Here is a 24398-nt window from a genome sequence, read left to right as displayed (position 1 = left end):
TTAAGCTCCCTGTAAAGCAAAAAACTCCAAGGCCAATCAAAGCCAGTAAACTGAATAATATCAAAGAGCTGCTAAAATATGTACAACCCATATTCCATGCTTTCTTCATTGGTCTCACTTCTGATGCTGATCAGGAAGGATTGAAGATGATTGCTTTTATATACCTGATTATTTGTAAGTAATCACATTGTTTTCTTTTTTTTTTTTTTTTTTTTTTTGAAACCTATTTCTCAAATATTCTGACATGGCAATGAAGATGATAGATATGATATATCTGATTATAAATAATCACAATATTTTCTTTTTTAAAATCATATTTCTCAAATGACTGCTTTGGTACACCTGGTTATGTTTCATCACAATCCTTTTTTTTCTTCTTAATAATCCCATTTCTAAAATTTTGTATTACATGTTATGATATTTTGAAGTACCTGTAATACAAGAGTAGATAATAATAAAAGTACATTTCCGAAAGGTTCAAGTATTTCTAATGTTTTGTTCTGAAGTAGAAAATGTTATAGCTCTGTGCAACAGTGGTCTAACCCATTCCATGATATGTCAAGTATCAATGTTTAATTAATTTTAGCCTTTTCATTTCATTTTAAGGCAGTTTATTTAATGTATACAAGATTACCAAGATTCATACTAAGTACTGATGGAAATAAAATGGATATAACAGTAAAATATGAAAAACTGGCTTATGTCATCTTAGCAGTACAGTATATCCATTTTAAAAAAAAGAACGCTGTTGCATTCTGCCTTTCAAATATTTATATCTGTTTTCACTGATTTATGGAACTTTTCAGTTTTCTGTACTCAGGAGTGTGTGGCTGGTGAACAAAGATGTTCCAAGCAACTTATGTGAAACACTGACCAACATGAATAAATAAATAAATAAATAAATGAATGAATGAATAAATGAATAAATAAATCTATATATATATATATATATAGTAACTTGTCCTGACTGACTGACTAACTGACTGATTCAGCATCGCTGAGCCAAAACTACTGGACATAAAGAAATTAAATTTTGAGGATACATTTATATTACAATGTAGGTGCTCGCTAAGGGAGAATTTTTTTGATATTCCGTCACCAAGGGGGTGAAAAGGGGGGTGAATTTTTGAAATGATTGTATCTATATCTCAAAACTTTAAATGTTTACAGATCTAAAAGTTGGTATTTAGAATCTCTTTTAAAAATAAAGAAACATGTATTTCTTCGTTTTCGAAAAATCCCAATAGGAGAGATGAAAAAGGGTGAAAATTGGGTTGAATGCCTTTAATGAGGATACTTATATTTCAGAAACTGAAGACATTAAAGACCTGAAAATTAGTATTTGGGATCTCCTTTAAAAATAAAGAAACACGTATTTTTCTGTTTTTGGAAAATCCTATTAATGGGGGTGAAAAGGGGAGTGAATTTTTAAAAAGAGTGTATCTATATCTCAAAACTTTAAATGTTTACAGGTGTAAAAATTGGTATTTAGAATCTCCCTTAAATATAAAGAAACACATATTTTTTTGTTTTCGGAAAACCAATAGGAGGGGTGGAAATGGTGAGAAAGGGGTTGAATGCCTTCAATCAGGATTCTTGTATCTCAGAAACTGAAGATATTACAGACATGAAAATTTGTATTTGGGAGATCCTATAAAAATAAAGAAACGCATATTTTTTGTTTTTGGAAAATACAGTTAATGAGAGTGAAAAGGGGGTGATTTTTAAAATGAGTGTATCTATATCTCAAAACTCTAAAAGTTTACAGATGTAAAAATTGGTATTTAGAATCTCCTTTAAAAATAAAGAAACAAGTAATATTTGTTTTTGGAAAATCCCAATAGGAGGGGTGAAAAAGGGGTGAAGAAGGGGTTGAGTGCCTTTAATGAGGATACTTATATCTCAGAAACTGATGATATTACACACCTGAAAATGGGTATTTGGGATCTCATTTAAAAACGAAGAAACACTAATTTTTTGTTTTTGGAAAATCCAATTAATGAGAGTTAAACGGGAGTGACAAATTGGGGTGAATTTTAGAAAGATTATAACTTCAGTGTATCTCAGAAACGTAAAATGTTACAGACATAAAAATTGGTATTTGGAATCTCCTGTAAAAGTAAAGAAACATAGATATTTTTTTTTGGAAACTCCACTTAAGGGGAACTAAAAAGGGGGTGAAATTTTAAAATGAGCATTTCTACATTATATATCTCAAAAACTTAACATGTCATGGAAGTGAAAAATAGTATTTTTGATCTCTACTAAAAATAAAGAAACATGTATTTTTTGTTTTCGGAAAAAAAAACACTTGAGTGGGGGGGGGGGTAAGAGTGAATGAAAAAGGGGTTGAATTCTTTTAATTACCATACAGACGTGAAGTTTGGTATTTGAAATCTCCTTTAAAATATAGAAATACGTAGTGTTTGTTTCCGGAAATCCACATTGGGGGGGGGGTAGCGAAATTGAAAAATTAGTTGAATTATTTACATGAAGATAATATTATCTCAAAAACGAAAGATTTTGCAGACGTGAACATTGGTATTTCGAATCTTTTTTAAAAAGTAAAGAAACACGTATTCTCGGAAAATCCAATGAAGGCGGGCGGAGGTGAAAGGACTGAAACATTAATTGAATTAATTGTATGTGGATACGTACATCTAATAAAAACTAAAGTTGTTACATACGTGAAAATTTGTATTTTTATCTCCTTTAATTAAAAGAAAAACACGTTTTTTGGGGGAAATCATCTTTGGTGGCGGGGGTAAAATGGAGTTGAATTCCTTTTATAAGGACACATATCTCAAATCCGAAGATGTTAGAGTCTTGATAAATGGTATTTAGAAGATCCTTTACTATTAATGAAACAAGTATTTTTTGCCAGAAAATTGACTTCCGGGGGGGGGGGGGGGGAGAAGTGTGAAAGGAAGTTAAAAAAGTGAATTATTCTTATGGGGATACTCATATCTCAAAACTGAAGGTAACAGGCGTGAACATTGGTATTTGGAATCTCCTTTAAACATAAAGAAACATGCCTTCTTTATTCTTGGGGTGGGGGGTGGGGTGTAAATCAACTTAACGTCGGTGTCGGTGGGGTGAAAAAGTAGTTGAGACCAATAGATTTTACTCTTCATAATATACTTATTCTGATCATAAACCGATCATTTTTAATCTTTCCTGGGTTCGTTTCTGTGAGCCGTCTTTTCCTTTGGAGAACTTAAAGTTAGATTCTCCTAGCATATAAATAAAAATTTTAACACATTTGAAATAAACGATGTGAACAATTGCTCGGTCAATATAATTCATATCTATAATAAGGTCAATAACGCACGGATGTATATCATTCGCATCGCCAGAAACCCCGCGCACTTGCCTACGCGCAATAATGCTGCTGGTCACATTGTCAGTAATGACAATGGCAGCAGATGTAATTTACTGCCAAGTAGCGGTCTTGCATCTTGCTGTGGGGTCCAGAACATCAATAATAATAATAATAATAATAATAATAATAATAATAATAATAATAATAGCCTAAATTCAACTAATATCACCCACCCTAATATTAATAATAATAATAATAATAATAATAATAATAATAATAATAATAATAATAATAATGTTCTGGACTGTCATCAAAATGTGCGGACCATGCTGGAAACGGGGTCCTGGCCGGGTAATGACTACGAATGCAGTCCGGCTGCAGGTTCAGTACCACCAAGGCACCTAAGACGACACCACTCCAGACCTCCTCAAGGATTTGATCCATATTAAAAATGCTTACAGGAAAAGATGGCAAACAAAGATTCAGGGACCCATCTGACCGGGTGGTATACCTGAACCTAGCCCGGGAAGTACAAAATCGATTCCTGGAAAGAAAGATTGAAAAATGGGAGGAAATTTGCCGTAATCTCTAAGAAAACGAGTCAGATCGTGAATTTCGGTGGATTATATATAAAACGTTAAGCATTTAATTATAAATTTCAGTATAATACCGTAGCGAAGCACGGATATCTTTCTAGTATATATATATATATACACTGACTGACAGAGCAAATGCAACACCAAGAAGGAGTGGTCAGAACTTTATGCCAATTGCAGGGTAGACTGACGTCACTGAGGTATGCTCATGATGTGAAATGCGCCGCTGTGCTGCACACGTAGCGAACGATAAATGGGACACGGCGTTGGCGAGTGGCCCACTTCGTATTGTGATTTCTCAGCCGACAGTCATTGTAGAACGTGTTGTCGTGTGCCACAGGACACGTGTATAGCTAAGAATGCCAGGCCGCCGTCAATGGAGGCATTTCCAGCAGACAGACGACTTTACAAGGGGTATGGTGATCGGGCTGAGAAGGGCAGGTTGGTCGCTTCGTCAAATCGCAGCCGATACCCATAGGGATGTGTCCACGGTGCAGCGCCTGTGGCGAAGATGGTTGGCGCAGGGACATGTGGCACGTGCGAGGGGTCCAGGCGCAGCCCGAGTGACTTCAGCACGCGAGGATCGGCGCATCCGCCGCCAAGCGGTGGCAGCCCCGCACGCCACGTCAACCGCCATTCTTCAGCATGTGCAAGACACCCTGGCTGTTCCAATATCGACCAGAACAATTTCCCGTCGATTGGTTGAAGGAGGCCTGCACTCCCGGCGGCCGCTCAGAAGACTACCATTGACTCCACAGCATAGACGTGCACGCCTGGCATGGTGCCGGGCTAGAGCGACTTGGATGAGGGAATGGCGGAACGTCGTGTTCTCCGATGAGTCACGCTTCTGTTCTGTCAGTGATAGTCACCGCAGACGAGTGTGGCGTCGGCGTGGAGAAAGGTCAAATCCGGCAGTAACTGTGGAGCGCCCTACCGCTAGACAACACGGCATCATGGTTTGGGGCGCTATTGCGTATGATTCCACGTCACCTCTAGTGCGTATTCAAGGCACGTTAAATGCCCACCGCTACGTGCAGCATGTGCTGTGGCCGGTGGCACTCCCGTACCTTCAGGGGCAGCCCAATGCTCTGTTTCAGCAGGATAATGCCCGCCCACACACTGCTCGCATCTCCCAACAGGCTCTACGAGGTGTACAGATGCTTCCGTGGCCAGCGTACTCTCCGGATCTCTCACCAATCGAACACGTGTGGGATCTCATTGGACGCCATTTGCAAACTCTGCCCTAGCCTCGTACGGACGACCAACTGTGGCAAATGGTTGACAGAGAATGGAGAACCATCCCTCAGGACACCATCCGCACTCTTATTGACTCTGTACCTCGACGTGTTTCTGCGTGCATCGCCGCTCGCGGTGGTCCTACATCCTACTGAGTCGATGCCGTGCGCATTGTGTAACCTGCATATCGGTTTGAAATAAACATCAGTTATTCGTCCGTGCCGTCTCTGTTTTTTCCCCAACTTTCATCCCTTTCGAACCACTCCTTCTTGGTGTTGCATTTGCTCTGTCAGTCAGTGTATATAAAATAACTTGTCCTGACTGACTGACTGACTGACTGACTGACTGACTGACTGATTCATCATCGCCAAGCCAAAACTACTGGACAGAAAGAAATGAAATTTTTAGGATACATTCATATTAACATGTAGGTGCTCGCTAAGGGAGGATCTTTGGATATTCTATCGCTAAGGGGGTGAAATTTTAAAATGACTGTGTCTATATCTCAAAACTTTAAAAGTTTACAGATGTAAAAATTGATAATTTTTGAATCTCCTTTAAAAATAAGGAAACATGTATTTTTTTTTCTTTCAGAAAATCCCAATAGGAGGGGTGAAAAGGGTGAAAAATGGGTTGAATGCCTTTAATGAGGATACTTATATCTCAGAAACTGAAGATATTACAGACCTGAACATTTGTATTTGGGATCTCCTTTAAAAATAAAGAAGTACAATTTTTTGGTTTTTGGAAAATCCAATTAATAGGAGGGTGAAAAGGGGGTGAATGTTTAAAATGAAGGTATCTATATCTCAAAACTTTAAAAGTTTACAGATGTAAAAATTGGTGTTTAGAATCTTCTTTAAAAATAAACACACATTTTTTTTGTTTTCGGAAACTCCCAATAGGAGGGGTGAAAAGGGGTGAAAAAATGTTTGAATGCCTTTAATTGGGGTACTTAAATCTCAGAAACTGAAGATATTGCAGACCTGTAAATTGGTATTTGGGATCTCTTTCAAAAATAAAGAAACATGTATTTTTTTTTTTTTTTGGAAAATCCAATTAATTGGGGGATGAAAAGAGGAGATGAATTTTTGAAATGAGTGTATCTATATCTCAAAACATTAAAAGTTTACAGATGTAAAAATTGGTATTTGGAATCCCCTTTAAAAATAAAGAAACACATACTCTTTTGTTTTCTTGGAAAATCCCAATAGGAGGGGTGAAAAAGGGTTTGAATGCCTTAAATGAGTATACTTATATTTCAGAAACAGAAGATATTACAGACCTGAAAATTGGTATTTGGGATCTCCTTTAAAAATTAAAAAAACCTATTTTTTTGTTTTTGGAAAATTAAATTAATGGGAGGGTGAAAAGTGGCGTGAATTTTAAAATGAGTATGTCTATATCTCAAAACTTTTGAAGTTGACGGGTATAAAATTTAGTATTTAGAATCTCCTTTAAAAATAAAGAAACACATATTTTTTGTTTTCTGAAAATCCCAATAGGAGGGGTGAAAAGGGATGAAAAGGGTTGAATGCCTTTAATGAGGGTACTGATATCTCAGAAACTGAAGATATTACAGACCTGAAAATTGGCTTTTGGGGTCTCCTTTAAAAATAAAGAAATACTTATTTTTTGATTTTGAAGAATCCAATTAATAGGAGGGTGAAAAGGGGGTGAATTTTTAAAATGAATGTATGTCTCAAAACTTTAAAAGTTTACAGATGTAAAAATTGGTGTTTACAATCTCCTTTAAAAATAAAGAAACCATATTTTTTTGTTTTCTGAAAATCCCAATAGGAGGGGTGAAAAGAGATGAAAAGGGTTGAATGCCTTTAATGAGGGTACTGATATCTCAGAAACTGAAGATATTACAGACCTGAAAATTGGCTTTTGGGATCTCCTTTAAAAATAAAGAAATACTTATTTTTTGATTTTGAAGAATCCAATTAATAGGAGGGTGAAAAGGGGGTGAATTTTTAAAATGAATGTCTGTCTCAAAACTTTAAAAGTTTACAGATGTAAAAATTGGTGTTTACAATCTCCTTCAAAAATAAAGAAACCATATTTTTTTGTTTTCTGAAAATCCCAATAGGAGGGGTGAAAAGGGATGGGTTGAATGCCTTTATTGAGGATTCTGATATCTCCGAAACTGAAGATATTACAGACCTGAAAATTGGCTTTTGGGGTCTCCTATAAAAATAAAGAAATACATATTTTTTGTTTTTGGAAAATCCAATCAATGGGGGTTAAACAGGAGTGACAAATTGGGGTGATTTTTTAGAAAGACTATATCTACAGTACATCTCAGAAATGTAAAATGTTACAGACGTGAAAATTGGTATTTGGATCTCGATTAAAAACAGAGAAGAAAGCGTTTTTTGGGGAAATCAGCTTGGGGGGCGGGGGTGAAAAGGAGTTGAATTCCTTTTATGAGGACACATATCCCAAAAACTGAAGATGTTAGAGTTATTATAATTGGGATTTAGAATATCCTTTACTATTAAAGAAACAAGTATTTTTTCAGGAAAATTCACTTAAGGGGGAGGGAGTGTGAAAGGAATTAAAAAAGTTAATTCTTTTTATAGGGATTCTTATATCTCAAAACTGAAGGCAACACATGTGAATATTCGTGTTTGGAATCTCCTTTAAACATAAAGAAACACGCTTTCTTTTTTTGGGGGTGGGGGTAAATCAACTTAACGGCGGTGGGGTGGAAAATGAGTTGAGACCAATTGATTTTACTGTTCATAATGTACTTATTCTGATCATAAACTGACATTTTAATATTTCCTGGGTTTGTTTTCAGGAGCCATCTTTTCCTTTGGAGAACAGAAAGTTAGATTACAGTAGATTCTCCTGGCATATAAATAAAAATTTAAACACATTTGAAATAAACTATAGGAATGAATTGACCGTGCGATTGTTGACCTCTATAATAAGGTCAATAATGCGTGGAAGTATATCATTTGCGTCGCCAGAAATCCCGCGCACTTGCCTCCACGTGACGATGGTGCTGGTCACGTTATCACATTATCAGCAATGAAAATGGCAGCAGGTGTAATTTACTGCCAAGTAGCGGTCTTGCATCTTGCTGTGGGGTCCAGAATAATAATAATAATAATAATAATAATAATAATAATAATAATAATAATGTTCTGGACCGTCGTCCAAATGTGCGGACCGCGCTAGAAACGGGTCCTGCCCGGGTAATGACTACGATTGCAGTCCGGCCGCGGGTTCAGTACCGCCAAGGCACCCAAGTCGACACCAAGCCTGATATCCTCAAGATTTGAACCATATTAAAAATGCTTATAGGAAAAGATGGCAAAGATTTAGGGACCCAAGTGACTGGGTGGAATACCTGGAATTAGCCCGGGAAGTACGAAACCGATTGTTGGAAAGAAAGATTGAAAAATGGGAGGAGCTTTACCGTAATCTCTCAGAAAACGAGTCAGATCACGAATTTTGGAGGATTCTCTCAGAAAACGAGTCAGATCGCGCAATTCGGCGGATTATATGTAAAACGTTAAGCATTCAATTATAAATTTAATTATAATACCGTAGCGAAGCACGGGTATCCTGCTAGTAAATAAATAAATAAATAAATAAATAAATAAATAAATAAATAAATAAATAAATACTGGGCCTATTTCCTATGTTTTCTGTTTGTTAAATTGTTTAAGAGCTCTTAAAATATGAGTTTAGAAAACATTTACTTTATGTTAAAGGTTAAAGTGGTGCATTTTTTGTGATAATTTAATAGGTATAAAGTGAAAAATGTAATTTACCAGAGTTGTATGTGTGGAGGTCTGGAGGACCTTTAATTTGGTTGTACAGGTGTTTGAGATGTTTGAAAAGTGACCTGTTCTAAGCAAGAAGTGATGATGTTTTAATTTTTAAACAAAATTAGGCTGAAAAGCCATGATATTTCTTAATATGTACAATTTTAAAACTTGTTCCCAAGAGATAAAATTATGAATAGGATTTTATATTTGTTGGGTTTTGTTTATTCATGAAAACTTGATAAAGTGGGGATCCTTTCTGAATCAACATAATCAAGAAGAAGAAGAAGAAGAAGAAGAAGAAGAAGAAGAAGAAGAAGAAGAAGAAGAAGAAGAAGAAGAAGAAGAAGAAGAAGAAGAAGAAGAAGAAGAAGAAGAAGAAGAAGAAGAAGAAGAAGAAGAAGAAGAAGAAGAAGAAGAAGAAGAAGAAGAAGAATTTGTTTATAGAATCCGTATCATCAGGATTTTGCTGTGTCAGGATAGCTTCTTTAAGTTCATTAATAAACTTGAAAGGATAGACTTTTCTTCTTTTGTGTTTGAAATGGATTCTTTGTTTGAAGTTGGTGTTGCTGCAGATTTTCAATACTTTTGCAAATACTAACTTTCATGGTATTTGGTTTTGAGGGATCGTTGCCATTGAATGAAGGTCCCATCTCTAGTTGGCTTTAAGATCGAATCATACTCTGAAGTAAAAATGAATTTAAATACTTGCACATTATTAGTAATTGTTACTTCTTAATTGCAAGGAATATTAACACATAGCTTATGCTTTTTAAGAATGAAAATTATTACAAGCACCTAAATTAGATTATAATGGACAGTCTCTATCTTATGCTGTGCCACTGGCATGCACATGAAAGTAAATTGTACCATACCACATATTTTCTTTTCTCTCTTTGCTTAACGTCGCACCGACACAGATATGTCTTATGGCAATGATATACCACATATTTGAATTTGTATTTATCCATGAGAAGAAACTTGTTAAGGTTAAGGTTCTGATGTGAAGTAACCTGTTAAACAAAGGTAGTTGTTTACACACTGTATTGAGAAAGGTTTCTTTCTTTCTTTCTTTCTTTCTTTCTTTCTTTCTTTCTTTCTTTCTTTCTTTCTTTCATTATTTATTTATTTATTTATTTACATGGCATGACTCAGGCTATTGAGCCTGCTATTTTGCCAGACCATGTCTTATAATGTACATACAGCTCAACAACCTATAACACACACACTATAATACTAAACTGTACACATACAGTAGTTATAAAAACACATTAAAGGAAAGAAAAATGAACATATCTAAAATAATCCAGAATACAGTGGAACCTCGATTCTCTGTTTTTGGAGGGACCACAGAAAAAAAGTACAACATGGGAAAACGGAAAATCCGGGAACATCGACAATTTGGCTAAACTTCACAAAAATGAAATATGTATAATTATAATCTTACAAACACTCTTAAACCAAACCAAACTACAGCCCCAATGGGACTTCAGCCTACCATGCGACCGCTGCTCAGCGCAAAGGCCTACAGATTACAAGATGACGCTTGGTCAGTGTGGCGAATTCCTGGCTCTCTAGACTGGGGTCGCCATCTCACCATTCAATACCATCTCAATTAAAGGCAATCATAGAATGAGTGAATTTGGAACCAGCCCTTATATCGAGGTAAAAATGCCTGACTTGGCCGGGAGTCGAACCCGGGCCCTCCGGGTGAGAGGCAGGCAAGTTAGTCCGCGGGGCCGGCAATCGACCACAAGTAATTCTTAATTGTCTAATCTAATAAAATAAAGCACATTACAAACAAAATCGCCCAACATGATGGCAAAATCCTTTTTTTTAAATCTGTAATTTTGTCACTGATATAATGTTCGTAGTCAGTTTATGGAAATCTTCTACGGCGGAAATTAGGCCTACATCGACTTTTAAAGGTTATGTTGAACTCCAGAATATGGTTTTGAATGTAAATATTGATTCTCAAAAGTTTTCGAATGCATTATATTCAATTCTGCCCATCAGCAATCACAATCAAATTGGAAAGAAGAAAAATATCATCAAAACTTCAGAAACTATGGTTATTCGTGACCTTAAGTTCAGCTGGAAAGTGTGCTTGCTGTACAAGTCGGTACGAGTGTGAAATGATACAAACTTTTAAAATGTAACATGCGCAAATAAAAGACTGCGGTTTTTATAACATTTTAACACAAAAACATGAAATTCCCAGTCTTATATTAGGACCAAAACAGTAATAGGCAATCCTGAAACCTCCCATGGCTTTATGTAGACCTATGTAAGTTTCAACATCTGTTCTGGTGTCTATAACATAATCGTATTATACGATAATATTAAAATACTAAATTTGTGTTAAGAAGGAGCAGTTTCAATTCCTGCCTGAAAGCCCGGTGACTATACAGTGCCCTGAGGGAAGTGCCAAAAACCTGTTTGGTGATACAATAGAAAAAATTGAAGAAAATAAATATCTAACCCTGGACATAATGTAACTTTTTGCAAGTAAGAGCATTTGACGAAATTCGTTCCATCTTAAAGTAGAGCTGTTGCAATGTGGTCTGTCTCCTTCCAGTTGTTGTGGCCACTCTCTGCTTTATGATTTCCTAGGATTCTCTAAACAATACCACCAGACTGCAATGCTTTTATGGTCCCTTATGCAAGTACACTGCCGATCACTTTTCCAGTACAGTACTTCGTCTAATCATCGCTATGATATAGATGTTGATTCCCATAGGGAATCTGAAATATTTGTCCTGAATGAGCAAATTTATAATACCAATATAAATGGTCCGTTATTGGACATTATCGGTATGCACTGGCCAGCGTATTGGTAGGTGTGCTAGGTACCAACTGATGAGCCCACCCTAGCACACGAGGGCGAAACGCTGGCAACCAAGAATGAGCTAGCTGGAAAATTTATAATGTCCAATAACGGACCATTTATATTGGTATTAATCATCGCTATGACGAGATGTTAACACCAAGATCCATAAGTATGCTGTAGCTGTCCTTTGATGAGATATAGTTTCTTAAAAAATGCCTGATCAAGGATTTAGCGTTGATGGGACTGACATTTCTGGACAGTTGATCCGGGAAATCGTTTCTTCGAGGAATGGATAATGCAGGTTTTTTACAGCATGTTTTAATTAGGATGCTCGTGGGACCACGTAATTTGAACTAATAATACGGGTAAACGTAGTTTCCAGGAACGTATAATCAAGGTTCTACTGTAAATAAAATTGTCCTAATGCATCGTTGAAAACAAATTTTGTAAAACTTAGTGACACACAGAATGAAATAACAAAACAAGAAAGCAGAATTAATGTATTTACACTCTACTTGATCCGTCTCAATACCTCTGCCAATATTTCTTTTTAAATACTGGTTCAGATAAGGTGTAGCTTAGGTCAATGGGCAACAAATTCCATGTTTGAATTGTACTGACAGCAAAATAATTATTGTAGAGGGTGGATCTGTGATTTGATATTTTGAGGTTCAGGTTGGGATGTTATGAATGGTTGAGAGCAACTGGAAATAATCTGTTGGTGTATTCTTTTGAAGTCACCTGGCTTTTTAACTTGATGCAAATAATTGTTCAGTGTGTTTCAAGCCTCCAGTTCATGCTTAATGATAAATTTAGTTTTGACATTTTTGAAATATAGTCTGGATTCAAGGGCACAAAATTGCTGTATGTTAATCAGAAACATCTGTTCTTGTTGTGTATTACTTCAGTTTAATGCTCCTTCAGGTAGCCCTGAAAGTATGTTCTTCCATGAAATCTGCAAGTATTGTTTAAATTTTGTTTTTAAATGTCCTGTACAGTAGGCCTACATTGATTTGAGTGTACTTTTTCAGGATAGATATAATCTTGTAGGAAGTATTTTATTGCTATGTTTGTTGTACATTATTTCTGTGCAGAATTGAGTCACTTATGCCAGCATTCCACTGAGTTCCATTTTCTCTCAATGGATGATCAATTGGAGAAGATCAGAGAAGAAGTGAAAGATGCAGTGTCATGGAGGAACTCTCACTGGAACCAGGAACATCTGGTGACTTTAACATCATCTGAACAGCAGGTACATTGTGTTGAAGCTTATGATGGGTTAGTTGAATATTTTCCTCTTTTATTTACCCTCTGATATGGTATGGCAAGACATTTCACAAATAGGTTGTATGTCTTTGTTATGAAGGATTGCATGCAAGCATTGAGGGTTATATTGCAGATAGGGATGATCATTGCTCATAGTAATGAGCCAGGCTGAGTGGCTCAGATTGTAGAAGACTGGCGTTTTGAGCTTGGTGAGTTTGATCCTGGCTTGGTCCCATGGTAATTAAAAGTGCTTGAATACCCAACCTTGTGTTGATAGATTTACCAGCTTGTAAAATCTCATGTAGTATGAAATTCTGGCTCCTCATTGTCTCTAAAAACTGTAAAAGTAGTTGGTAGGACAAAAACCAACAACCTTATTATCCTTATAGTAATGAGAATTTGTGAGCATATTGATGCCCAACAGAACATTTCTTCCTGACTGGTAAATGCAATTATAATGGCCCCACAGTCTAAGGGTAGTAAACCTACCTCTTACCCCAAGTCCTTGGGTTCAATTTCTTGCCAGGTCAGGTCAGAGATTTTTTTACCTGGATTTAACGAGTTGTTCGAGGTCCACCCACCCTATGTGAGAACATTTGAGGAATCATCCGACGGTGAGATAGCAGCCCTGGTCTAGAAAGCAAAGGATAACAGCTTAGAGTATTCTTTGCGCTGACCACATGTTACCTTGTAATCTGCAGGGCTTTGTACTGAGCAGCAGTTGTGTGGTGGTAGACCAAGGCCCATTAGGGCTGTTGTGCCATGTGGTTTGTTTGGTAAATGAATGGCTCGTCAAAGATAACCAGACAATTGTGATACTGCAGTCTCAGTGCCGGAAGTTTCTTCTTCTTCTTCTTCTTCTTCTTCTTCTTCTTCTTCTTCTTCTTCTTCTTCTTCTTCTTCTTCTTCTTCTTCTTCTTCTTCTTCTTCTTCTTCTTCTTCTTCTTCTTCTTCTTCTAGTTACACATTGTCTTGAGTGTAGTTACTTCAGTTGTAAATATTATAAGATCAAGATATAGCCCAACTCCTTAGCTGAAGGGTCAACATAGTGGCCTTTGATTTATAGGGCCCCAGGTTCGATTTCCATCCAGGCTGGGGATTTTAGCCACATCTGGTTAATTCTAGCTAGGGGGCTGGATGTTTTTGATTGTCTTAATACGTATCTTCATTTACATACAACACACCATACTACCAAGCACGTTAACATGCAATAATTAATACATCCCTCTACTTAGGGTTGGTATCAGGAAGGGCATCCAACAATAGGACTGGGCTTAATCTGCATTAGTTCCTACTCCACATAACTGGGAAAGAAGAAGATATTAAATTTGTTGCCAGCGTGATGGTGTTTGGGGGGGGAGGGGTGTAGCATATCTGTCTCTTCTCTGCAGGCCCTGGGTTTAATTTCAGCTCGTCCAAGAACCTTAAATTTGAAACAGGATTCACTCAGCCTTGTGAAGCTAACTGAGGAGCTGTCTGATATGACAAGCAGTGGACCTCATCAAGAAAGCAGAGTAATATGGCTGAAGATGTCGTCAAGCTGACTGCATTGCACTCCAGTATCTGCAGAGCATCTGGCTGAGTAGCTATCATTTTACTAGGTTAAGACTCTTTATGAGATGAATGTGCCACAGTTTTCTTTATGATCAGAATCGCTCATTGCTGACATCCATTGTTTAGTGATAAAAGTTACATGGAATGATATCAATTTCTCTCCTATCTTTGAATAGTACCAGTAAGTGAATAACCTCTATGGGGCACTTTGAACTGCTAAGTAACAGCTGTTCTCACCAACTCACTCCTGGGACAGGAACATTTGATGTGTCATATTCATTATCTAAATTGCATTCTTGTATGATGTGTTTGTATTTTCTATGTGGTTTGAATTGTCTGTTTGGGAATGTTGGTACAGTACTTTGATATATTGTGTGGTTCTTCTTCTTCTTCATTTCTTTCACATTGCTGCGAGAAATATAAGTTTAAGATTTATAGAAACTACACTATGCTTAAAATCTTGAGCCAAAACACTTCAAATTACACATTGTAAGCACTTACCAATCTGATTAATTTTACACGGATTCAACACCACACCACTCTGCACAGAAGATTACAGTAAAGTACTACACACCATAAGAAAACTGGTTACAATCACATACTAATTTACAGCCTCCTGCAAAAAAATATAGAACAAAATATACAATAATCCCAATAACCGGAACAACGGAGCATTTGTCTCACTTACTCAAACATTAAGAAAATTAGGGAAAAAAGTAACATTGAGAATAGTGAACAGGACCCTTTACAGAATTCAACCTAGGAACAACATCCAGCACACAGAAATGTATAACTTACAAAATGATTACCAACTCATTTTCAGTGAATTCCCCAAATTCTACATCAAACAAACCAGTAAAAATTTCAAAACAAGGTATGTACATGGAACTAATCGGAACACTTAGCCATATGGCAAAAAAAGGAGATGTTGACACAGGAAACGTATACGCAGACATCAACACGAATACTGAAATTCACATCAGCCATAGGATGAGGGGCTGGTGGGGGTAACCCATAACACTTCAGAACAATATGAAATATGAAAACACACTATATCTCTGTTCCACTCAGTTTTATTCTCAATGAAAACAATTTAAAATCTCAGAACTATATGGTCATATCCTTCATCAGTTCCTAACTGCATTGTTAGTAACAGAGAATAAATATGTAGTTTTCCTGCCACGGGTGTGTTTTTGAGGAGATGTTGAAGTTTGAACAAGGTAATGTATTTACTATTTTAATATTTTAGGCAGCATTGAAATCGGTATAATTTCTTCTCAACAAAATTACAGTATTGATTTTGAACATTTTAAACACAAAAGTGGTATACTTCATGACCTGTGGAATATCAATCTAGCATGGAAATATTTTTTCAGAGAATCACTAATCATGATCAGTATTTTATTATGTTATTTGCTTTCTGAACTATTTTGTTTGCCTGCGTGGTTTATGAATGCTTTCATATTTGGTCATGAGAGTATTTTAATAAGCATACAATTTTGATTCATTTTCAGTCTCGTCGTTTGGGTTCTACAAGAAATTTGCAGACAGGTGATGTTTATGTTACAAAACATTCCAATTTGGCAGAAGTTCATGTTGTTTTCCACATGGTGGTAGACGACTCATTAAGATCAAGTAAGTGTACCTTGTTATGTTCGTATGTTTGGTTTTTGTTTTGTTTGTTATTTGTTGTACTTTGCACCAATATAGAGATTTACAGTCAAAGATAAGGATAGGGTTTTCCACCTGTTTAATACTATAAAAGAAGTGAAATTATTCAAATGTCACATTTTTATTGTCATTTTTGGTACCGGTTTTGGCAATTTTATTTGCCATCACCAGCCTATGAGGAAGTTACAAGGACATTTAACTAGTTACATTAGAATATTTATAAAATATGTATGTACAAACACAGTACCGTCTAAAATAAGTTTGTTACTTTCAACTGCGTTATATCATAAAACAAAAGTTCTAGAAAAGACATAAAATGTTCTATATACTGTACTGGTTACGACCTGTACATGCATATTTTTTGAGAGATAATTGTATTTAATCATCACGCGTATTACTCCGTGCAAGCCTGGTTTGTTTACATTCAGCGGGACGAGCGAGCAAGCTGAGAACAGCTGTGTGTGTGACGTAGCTGCAGGGGCTAGTTAGATCACCCGCCTGTCATGCCACGTGCTGCTGGCCTGAACTCGTATGTTCCAGATTCAAGCGTCACACCTTCCCGAACATTCGACGGAAAAAAAGCTAAAACTCCTATAATAATTATGGTAGCGACTTGATCAACATGTCATTTTAAAGGGAATTACATAAACGTCGCAATGCTTGAATTTCAAGAAAAACCATCGAGGGATTCAGGAGATAACCAGCTTCACGGCATATGTGACGTAGATGTCCCCAAACCAAATATAAGGAGGGCTCAATATAGCCTGATATCTCAGTCAGTCAGTCACAGTCGAGTAGTCAACGTGGCTCTACTCGCTGCCATTATCGTCGGAAGCTACCTTCGTGTGGTTATAGTCTCACTGAGGAACTCTGAATTTCTTCTAAGTCTTTATAAAAGGGACTTGTAATATTTACCAGTGATGGACTCTAAAATTTCACCAGTGATTATTCAAAGACTTGTAATATTCACGAGTGATGAACTTTACATTTATTCGAAGTTTCCATGAGCATAGACTTGTGATTTTTGCCAGTGATTACTTAAAGACTTGTAACTTTTGCCATTGAAAGTGTACATTAACATGGACTTGTCATTTCCACGAGTGTTAAAGAGTGAATTCTTGAAAGTCTTGACTAGTGATTTTACTAGCGGTGAGAAAACTAATTGTTCACGGTTCTCATGAACTTTGACTCATAATTCTGCAAGTGACGAAGAACACATTTTGGAGTTTGTGGGCATTGATTCTATCAACCTCATTGTACTTGGGTAATGTGATTACCTGCACCATCGTCAGGAACCAGCGGAGGTCATCACGAGCATTGGGAATTTGAGGAGTATTCCATGCAACCAACCTGGATGGTCCGTCCGCATCTTGACGGAGTACTTGGGCATCTTATGGAATGTGTTCCAGCCGGTGCGGCCTGGTGAGCTGGAGACCCGGGCCATTTAAAGGACAATGTGGAAGACAACCCCTATCTACCATGAGGTGATGTGCAATTTAATATGCATTACATGAATAAACTCTTATCAAATCAGATTCAAACTTTTCTTGTAGACAGGACCCTGCCTCCTGTACAAAGCCCTAGCTAATATTCATCCAGTTTAGCCCTGAGAACTATTCCATGCTTACGTTGAAAATAAATCTTAAAGTCGGGCTCTTTTACTGGTACAATACAGTCTTGTACATGTATATCTTCTGGCGTTGTTAAATGTTTGTGACTGTATATAAAATTAATTATAGCACCGAGTTTCAGATAAAATTTCCTTTCTTAATTTTGTCATAATAGCTGTTAAAAATGTACAACTGGCCCTGAAACAATATATAAAACCTTTTAAACATTCTGTTATGAGAGATCTTAACAAGAATACACTACCAGCTAATTTTGTTCTTTTAATCTTTTAATCTTACAACCAAACAATCCAAGCATTATAGTTGGTGCATTAATCATAATCCATGAGGAACTGTTTTCTGCACAAATTGGTCAATAAAATGGTCTTCTACCTATTTACACTTTATAACTATACTCTAGTCCAAACTTTTTTTTTTTTTTTTTTTTTTTTTGCTATGGGCTTTACGTCGCACCGACACAGATAGGTCTTATGGCGACGATGGGAGAGGAAAGGCCTAGGAGTTAGAAGGAAGCGGCCGTGGCCTTAATTAAGGTACAGCCCCAGCATTTGCCTGGTGTGAAAATGGCAAACCACGGAAAACCATTTTCAGGGCTGCCGATAGTGGGATTCAAACCTACTATCTCCCGGATGCAAGCTCACAGCCGCGCGCCTCTACGCGCACGGCCAACTCGCCCGGTAGTCCAAAATTAGCTGGTAGTGTATTCTTGTAAAGATCTCTCATAACAGAATGTTTAAAAGGTTTTATATATCGCTTCATGGCCAGTTGTATATTTTTAACAGCTAGTAAGATCCAATTAATTGAAGGAACAAGAATCCACCTGATCGATACTTTCACTTTTATTTAGCCTTAGGCTATTTCAATAGACATTAGATTAAAAGTTCAGAACATGTTTCGAATGCGTTGCATTCATCATCAGCTGCTTGCATTTGGCAAAAGTAAAAATTAGCTAAAAACAGTCTCACAATTTTCTTAAAACCTTAAAAACAAGTGAAAGTAGTGCGTGTGTGAATGGATGGGGGGGGGGGGGAAGAGGGGGGGGGGGGGTGCATTGAAGGCGTTTGTTAGTTAAACTAAGACTTATTATTAAAAATCTTAATGTTAAAAACACTGATGGACTAAAATACAATTCACTATGAGTCTTGTGAATTTTCCATGAGTTCGTTGATTACTGAAGAACTTGTATGCACTATGTGAAGTATTTCTGTTGAGCTATTAGTGAAAAGTTTCCTTGAGAAGGCATCCGGTGTTTTCACGTCTCTTATCTCCTGTTGAGTGGAGAGGTGTGGCTTGTTTCGAATATGAAGTTTGCTAATTTGTAGTTTGTATGAAAACAGTTGGATCGTCTGTATCACGATCTGTAACTGGCAGGAAAAATGCGGCTGTTAGTTGGAGTTTGAAAGACGTAACGGATAATAAGTCTTTAAATGTAGGAAAGTATAAAAGTATGAACTTACCCTTGTCTTGCGTGTTAGTTTAACTTCCCGTGCTGCGGGAGTGGGTTTAATCCGGCTGCCTTCAGCCTTGTATTGTAACTGTGTGCTGTAGTTCGTGAGTTAGCCTGGTTAGGAGGGAGGGGAAATGCGGACGCGTCGTCATTTGCTATATCGGGCGGGGAGGATGTTACTGCTTGTGACGTATCGGCCTTGTGATTGCTTGAAGTATGCGCTGGGCGTGTTTGCTTCCTTCGTAATAACTCAATGTATCTCAGTATGCATTCAAATAAGGGGTTCCTCTGTTCGTTTACTTCATTCAAATTCTTGTCCTTATTAAATGACTTGTCTAGAAGGATATGAATATTTTCCAGACTGTTCATTAACCTTCCCTTGTTTAGCGTATTGAGAATTACTAGGTCTTGTTTAATGTCTGTGAATCTATGGCCTGTTTCACTCATGTGTACTCCCATTGCTGAGAATCTTTTATGTTTCTCCGCGTTGACGTGTTCTAAGTACCTTATTGTGAAGTTACGTCCGGATTGCCCTATGTATGTGGCCTTGCACTGATTGCATGTCAGTTTATAAACACCTGAATCCTGGAACCGCTCCTCGCTATTTTGATTGACCATATTGTGGTTGAAAAATTTTTGTCTTGTATTGTTAGTCGTCGAGAACGCTATTTTTATGTCATGCTTCTTGAATAAATTGGTAATTGCATAAATGTTGGGATTGTTAAAGGTGAACCTTACGTACTTTTTTGTTTGCTCTGATTGTTTTGTTAAGTTTGTTTGTAGTTTATGCTTGCGTTTGGCAATTAATCCGTTAATGGTTTTTAAGTTAAAACCATTAATAAGGGCCTGCTGTTGAATGAAGGCTAATTCTTTATTTCTCTCTTTGTTGTTTAACGGGATTTCAAAAGCTCTGTTGATAAAACTGTGATACGCTGATTTTTTGTGTGAATCGGGGTGTAGGGAGTTACTATGAATGGTTGTTGGGGTGAATGTAGGTTTTCTATAAATACTAAAGTGAAATTCGTTGTCTTTTTTAGTTGTGGTCACGTCTAAAAAATTAATCGAACCATTTTCTTCTTCTTCGACCGTAAACTGTATATTGGGGTCTAAGGTGTTCAACATGTGTAAAATGCTAGAACTGTCATTATGATCCTTGTCAATTATGGCGTACGTATCATCAACGTAGCGTACCCATAAATCAAGTCCTTGGATATGGTCTATAATGTAGGAATGTTCCAAGTAATCCAAGTAAATGTTTGCTAGTATGCCCGAGGCTGGAGCGCCCATGGGGAGGCCATCCTGCCGATAAATCTTACCGTTAAACATAAAATAGTTCTGACTAAGGACGAATTCAAGGATAACCATAAATTCTTCTATTTCGGGTATGCTTACCTTTTTGTGTTCTAATAGGTTGGTTTTTATGATTTTAATAGCCTTCTCTATGGGGATATTGGTGTACATATCTTTTATATCGAAGGAACATACTGTGTGAGAGGATTTGAGTTTGAAGTCCTTAATTCTCTTGCAGAAATCGCTAGAATTTTTTACGGCTGTGTTGGCGTAGTAGACGTAATTTTGTGTTAAAAATCTATGAATGTATTGCGATGTTTTGTATGTAGGGCTCTTACGAAAGTTGATTATCGGTCTAATAGGTATGTCTTTTTTATGCAATTTGGGCAAAGCTCTTGCAGTAGGGAGTCCTGGGTTCATATTAATCAGCTTTTGTGATTCCTGCTCACTAAGAAGAAAGGTACTTTGTTTGAGTATACTTTTCAAGTTTCTCTGAATCTTTAGGGTGGGATCTTTACTCACTATTTTAAACTTGTTGTTATTAAAAAAGGTTTCGGTTTTCTCAATGTAATCGTATTTGTTCAGAATAACTATTGATTCTCCCTTATCTGCCTTGGTTACGACTACGTCGCTTTGCTTGATTTTCCGTTGTAATTCGTTATTTGCTCGAGTGTTATGGATGTTATTCTTAAAACCGTTTATGAGGGACGGAATTTTTCTCGATCGATCAGGTGGATTCTTGTTCCTTCAATTAATTGGATCTTATAGTCGATACGGATATGAAGTGGATAGTATGTAACACGAACGCCAACCAGGCAGGAAATATTGCGAACACCTACTTAAAGTTAAAGGTAAAAATAGCGAAAGTCAGCAAAGACATAGTTTTTCTTAAAGAATGCCTTAAAAATGACCTAATACCTAAATTTCTAAAAGGAACTCAAAAGAAAAAATTGCATTCAGAATACCACTCAGCAACCCAAAAAATGGTCAATCGAACCTGGTTAAAGAGGGAAATTAAATTCATGTATAAAAAGAAACAATTTCTTAATCACGAACTATACACCACTCATCTCAAAGCGGCAACCACCCTTTTACCGTTAGAATGGAATTCTTTCCTCATATTTAGCAGAAATAAAATAGAAAAGTTAATGGATAAGAAACAGGTTACTTTAAATAATAAGTTAGATAATCTAAATGAAGATCGTTCGAAGAAGGGGAACGAGTTAAAGTTTAAATCAGCAACTAGACAAATCACACACCCACCTGCTGTCGAAAATTTATCAAAAACTGTTTTTACAGAACAGGAATTGCAAATTTTGAGTAAAGGCCCGAAATATAATTGGCAGGCTACTAATAGAAGTAAGGAGTTAACCCTTACCTTAGCAGAAACCGAAGCAGCAATTCAAACCCTTCCATTTGAAATACAGAACGATTTGAGATATGAGGCTAAGAGAAAAATTCCGTCCCTCATAAACGGTTTTAAGAATAACATCCATAACACTCGAGCAAATAACGAATTACAACGGAAAATCAAGCAAAGCGACGTAGTCGTAACCAAGGCAGATAAGGGAGAATCAATAGTTATTCTGAACAAATACGATTACATTGAGAAAACCGAAACCTTTTTTAATAACAACAAGTTTAAAATAGTGAGTAAAGATCCCACCCTAAAGATTCAGAGAAACTTGAAAAGTATACTCAAACAAAGTACCTTTCTTCTTAGTGAGCAGGAATCACAAAAGCTGATTAATATGAACCCAGGACTCCCTACTGCAAGAGCTTTGCCCAAATTGCATAAAAAAGACATACCTATTAGACCGATAATCAACTTTCGTAAGAGCCCTACATACAAAACATCGCAATACATTCATAGATTTTTAACACAAAATTACGTCTACTACGCCAACACAGCCGTAAAAAATTCTAGCGATTTCTGCAAGAGAATTAAGGACTTCAAACTCAAATCCTCTCACACAGTATGTTCCTTCGATATAAAAGATATGTACACCAATATCCCCATAGAGAAGGCTATTAAAATCATAAAAACCAACCTATTAGAACACAAAAAGGTAAGCATACCCGAAATAGAAGAATTTATGGTTATCCTTGAATTCGTCCTTAGTCAGAACTATTTTATGTTTAACGGTAAGATTTATCGGCAGGATGGCCTCCCCATGGGCGCTCCAGCCTCGGGCATACTAGCAAACATTTACTTGGATTACTTGGAACATTCCTACATTATAGACCATATCCAAGGACTTGATTTATGGGTACGCTACGTTGATGATACGTACGCTATAATTGACAAGGATCATAATGACAGTTCTAGCATTTTACACATGTTGAACACCTTAGACCCCAATATACAGTTTACGGTCGAAGAAGAAGAAAATGGTTCGATTAATTTTTTAGACGTGACCACAACTAAAAAAGACAACGAATTTCACTTTAGTATTTATAGAAAACCTACATTCACCCCAACAACCATTCATAGTAACTCCCTACACCCCGATTCACACAAAAAATCAGCGTATCACAGTTTTATCAACAGAGCTTTTGAAATCCCGTTAAACAACAAAGAGAGAAATAAAGAATTAGCCTTCATTCAACAGCAGGCCCTTATTAATGGTTTTAACTTAAAAACCATTAACGGATTAATTGCCAAACGCAAGCATAAACTACAAACAAACTTAACAAAACAATCAGAGCAAACAAAAAAGTACGTAAGGTTCACCTTTAACAATCCCAACATTTATGCAATTACCAATTTATTCAAGAAGCATGACATAAAAATAGCGTTCTCGACGACTAACAATACAAGACAAAAATTTTTCAACCACAATATGGTCAATCAAAATAGCGAGGAGCGGTTCCAGGATTCAGGTGTTTATAAACTGACATGCAATCAGTGCAAGGCCACATACATAGGGCAATCCGGACGTAACTTCACAATAAGGTACTTAGAACACGTCAACGCGGAGAAACATAAAAGATTCTCAGCAATGGGAGTACACATGAGTGAAACAGGCCATAGATTCACAGACATTAAACAAGACCTAGTAATTCTCAATACGCTAAACAAGGGAAGGTTAATGAACAGTCTGGAAAATATTCATATCCTTCTAGACAAGTCATTTAATAAGGACAAGAATTTGAATGAAGTAAACGAACAGAGGAACCCCTTATTTGAATGCATACTGAGATACATTGAGTTATTACGAAGGAAGCAAACACGCCCAGCGCATACTTCAAGCAATCACAAGGCCGATACGTCACAAGCAGTAACATCCTCCCCGCCCGATATAGCAAATGATGACGCGTCCGCATTTCCCCTCCCTCCTAACCAGGCTAACTCACGAACTACAGCACACAGTTACAATACAAGGCTGAAGGCAGCCGGATTAAACCCACTCCCGCAGCACGGGAAGTTAAACTAACACGCAAGACAAGGGTAAGTTCATACTTTTATACTTTCCTACATTTAAAGACTTATTATCCGTTACGTCTTTCAAACTCCAACTAACAGCCGCATTTTTCCTGCCAGTTACAGATCGTGATACAGACGATCCAACTGTTTTCATACAAACTACAAATTAGCAAACTTCATATTCGAAACAAGCCACACCTCTCCACTCAACAGGAGATAAGAGACGTGAAAACACCGGATGCCTTCTCAAGGAAACTTTTTACTAATAGCTCAACAGAAATACTTCACATAGTGCATACAAGTTCTTCAGTAATCAACGAACTCATGGAAAATTCACAAGACTCAT

At 36.9% G+C, this 24398-nt stretch overlaps 1 protein-coding gene across 3 annotated transcripts in view; it reads left to right on the top strand.

Annotated features, from left to right (window-relative positions):
* LOC136863273 (FERRY endosomal RAB5 effector complex subunit 3) overlaps positions 1-24398 on the top strand; it is a 158738-nt gene that overhangs the window by 86255 nt on the left and 48085 nt on the right. For all 3 annotated transcript variants that reach the window (XM_067139660.2, XM_067139657.2, XM_067139656.2), the window contains 2 exons: positions 12864-13021; positions 16104-16224. In XM_067139660.2, coding sequence (XP_066995761.1) covers positions 12864-13021; positions 16104-16224 — 279 coding nt within the window. The remainder of the gene's footprint in view (positions 1-12863; positions 13022-16103; positions 16225-24398) is intronic.

Source organism: Anabrus simplex, chromosome 2 (assembly GCF_040414725.1).
Source record: "Anabrus simplex isolate iqAnaSimp1 chromosome 2, ASM4041472v1, whole genome shotgun sequence".
NCBI classification, from domain to species: domain Eukaryota; kingdom Metazoa; phylum Arthropoda; class Insecta; order Orthoptera; family Tettigoniidae; genus Anabrus; species Anabrus simplex.
The sequence above is the reverse complement of the archived record's forward strand: the minus strand, read 5'-3'. Positions and strand labels throughout refer to the sequence as shown.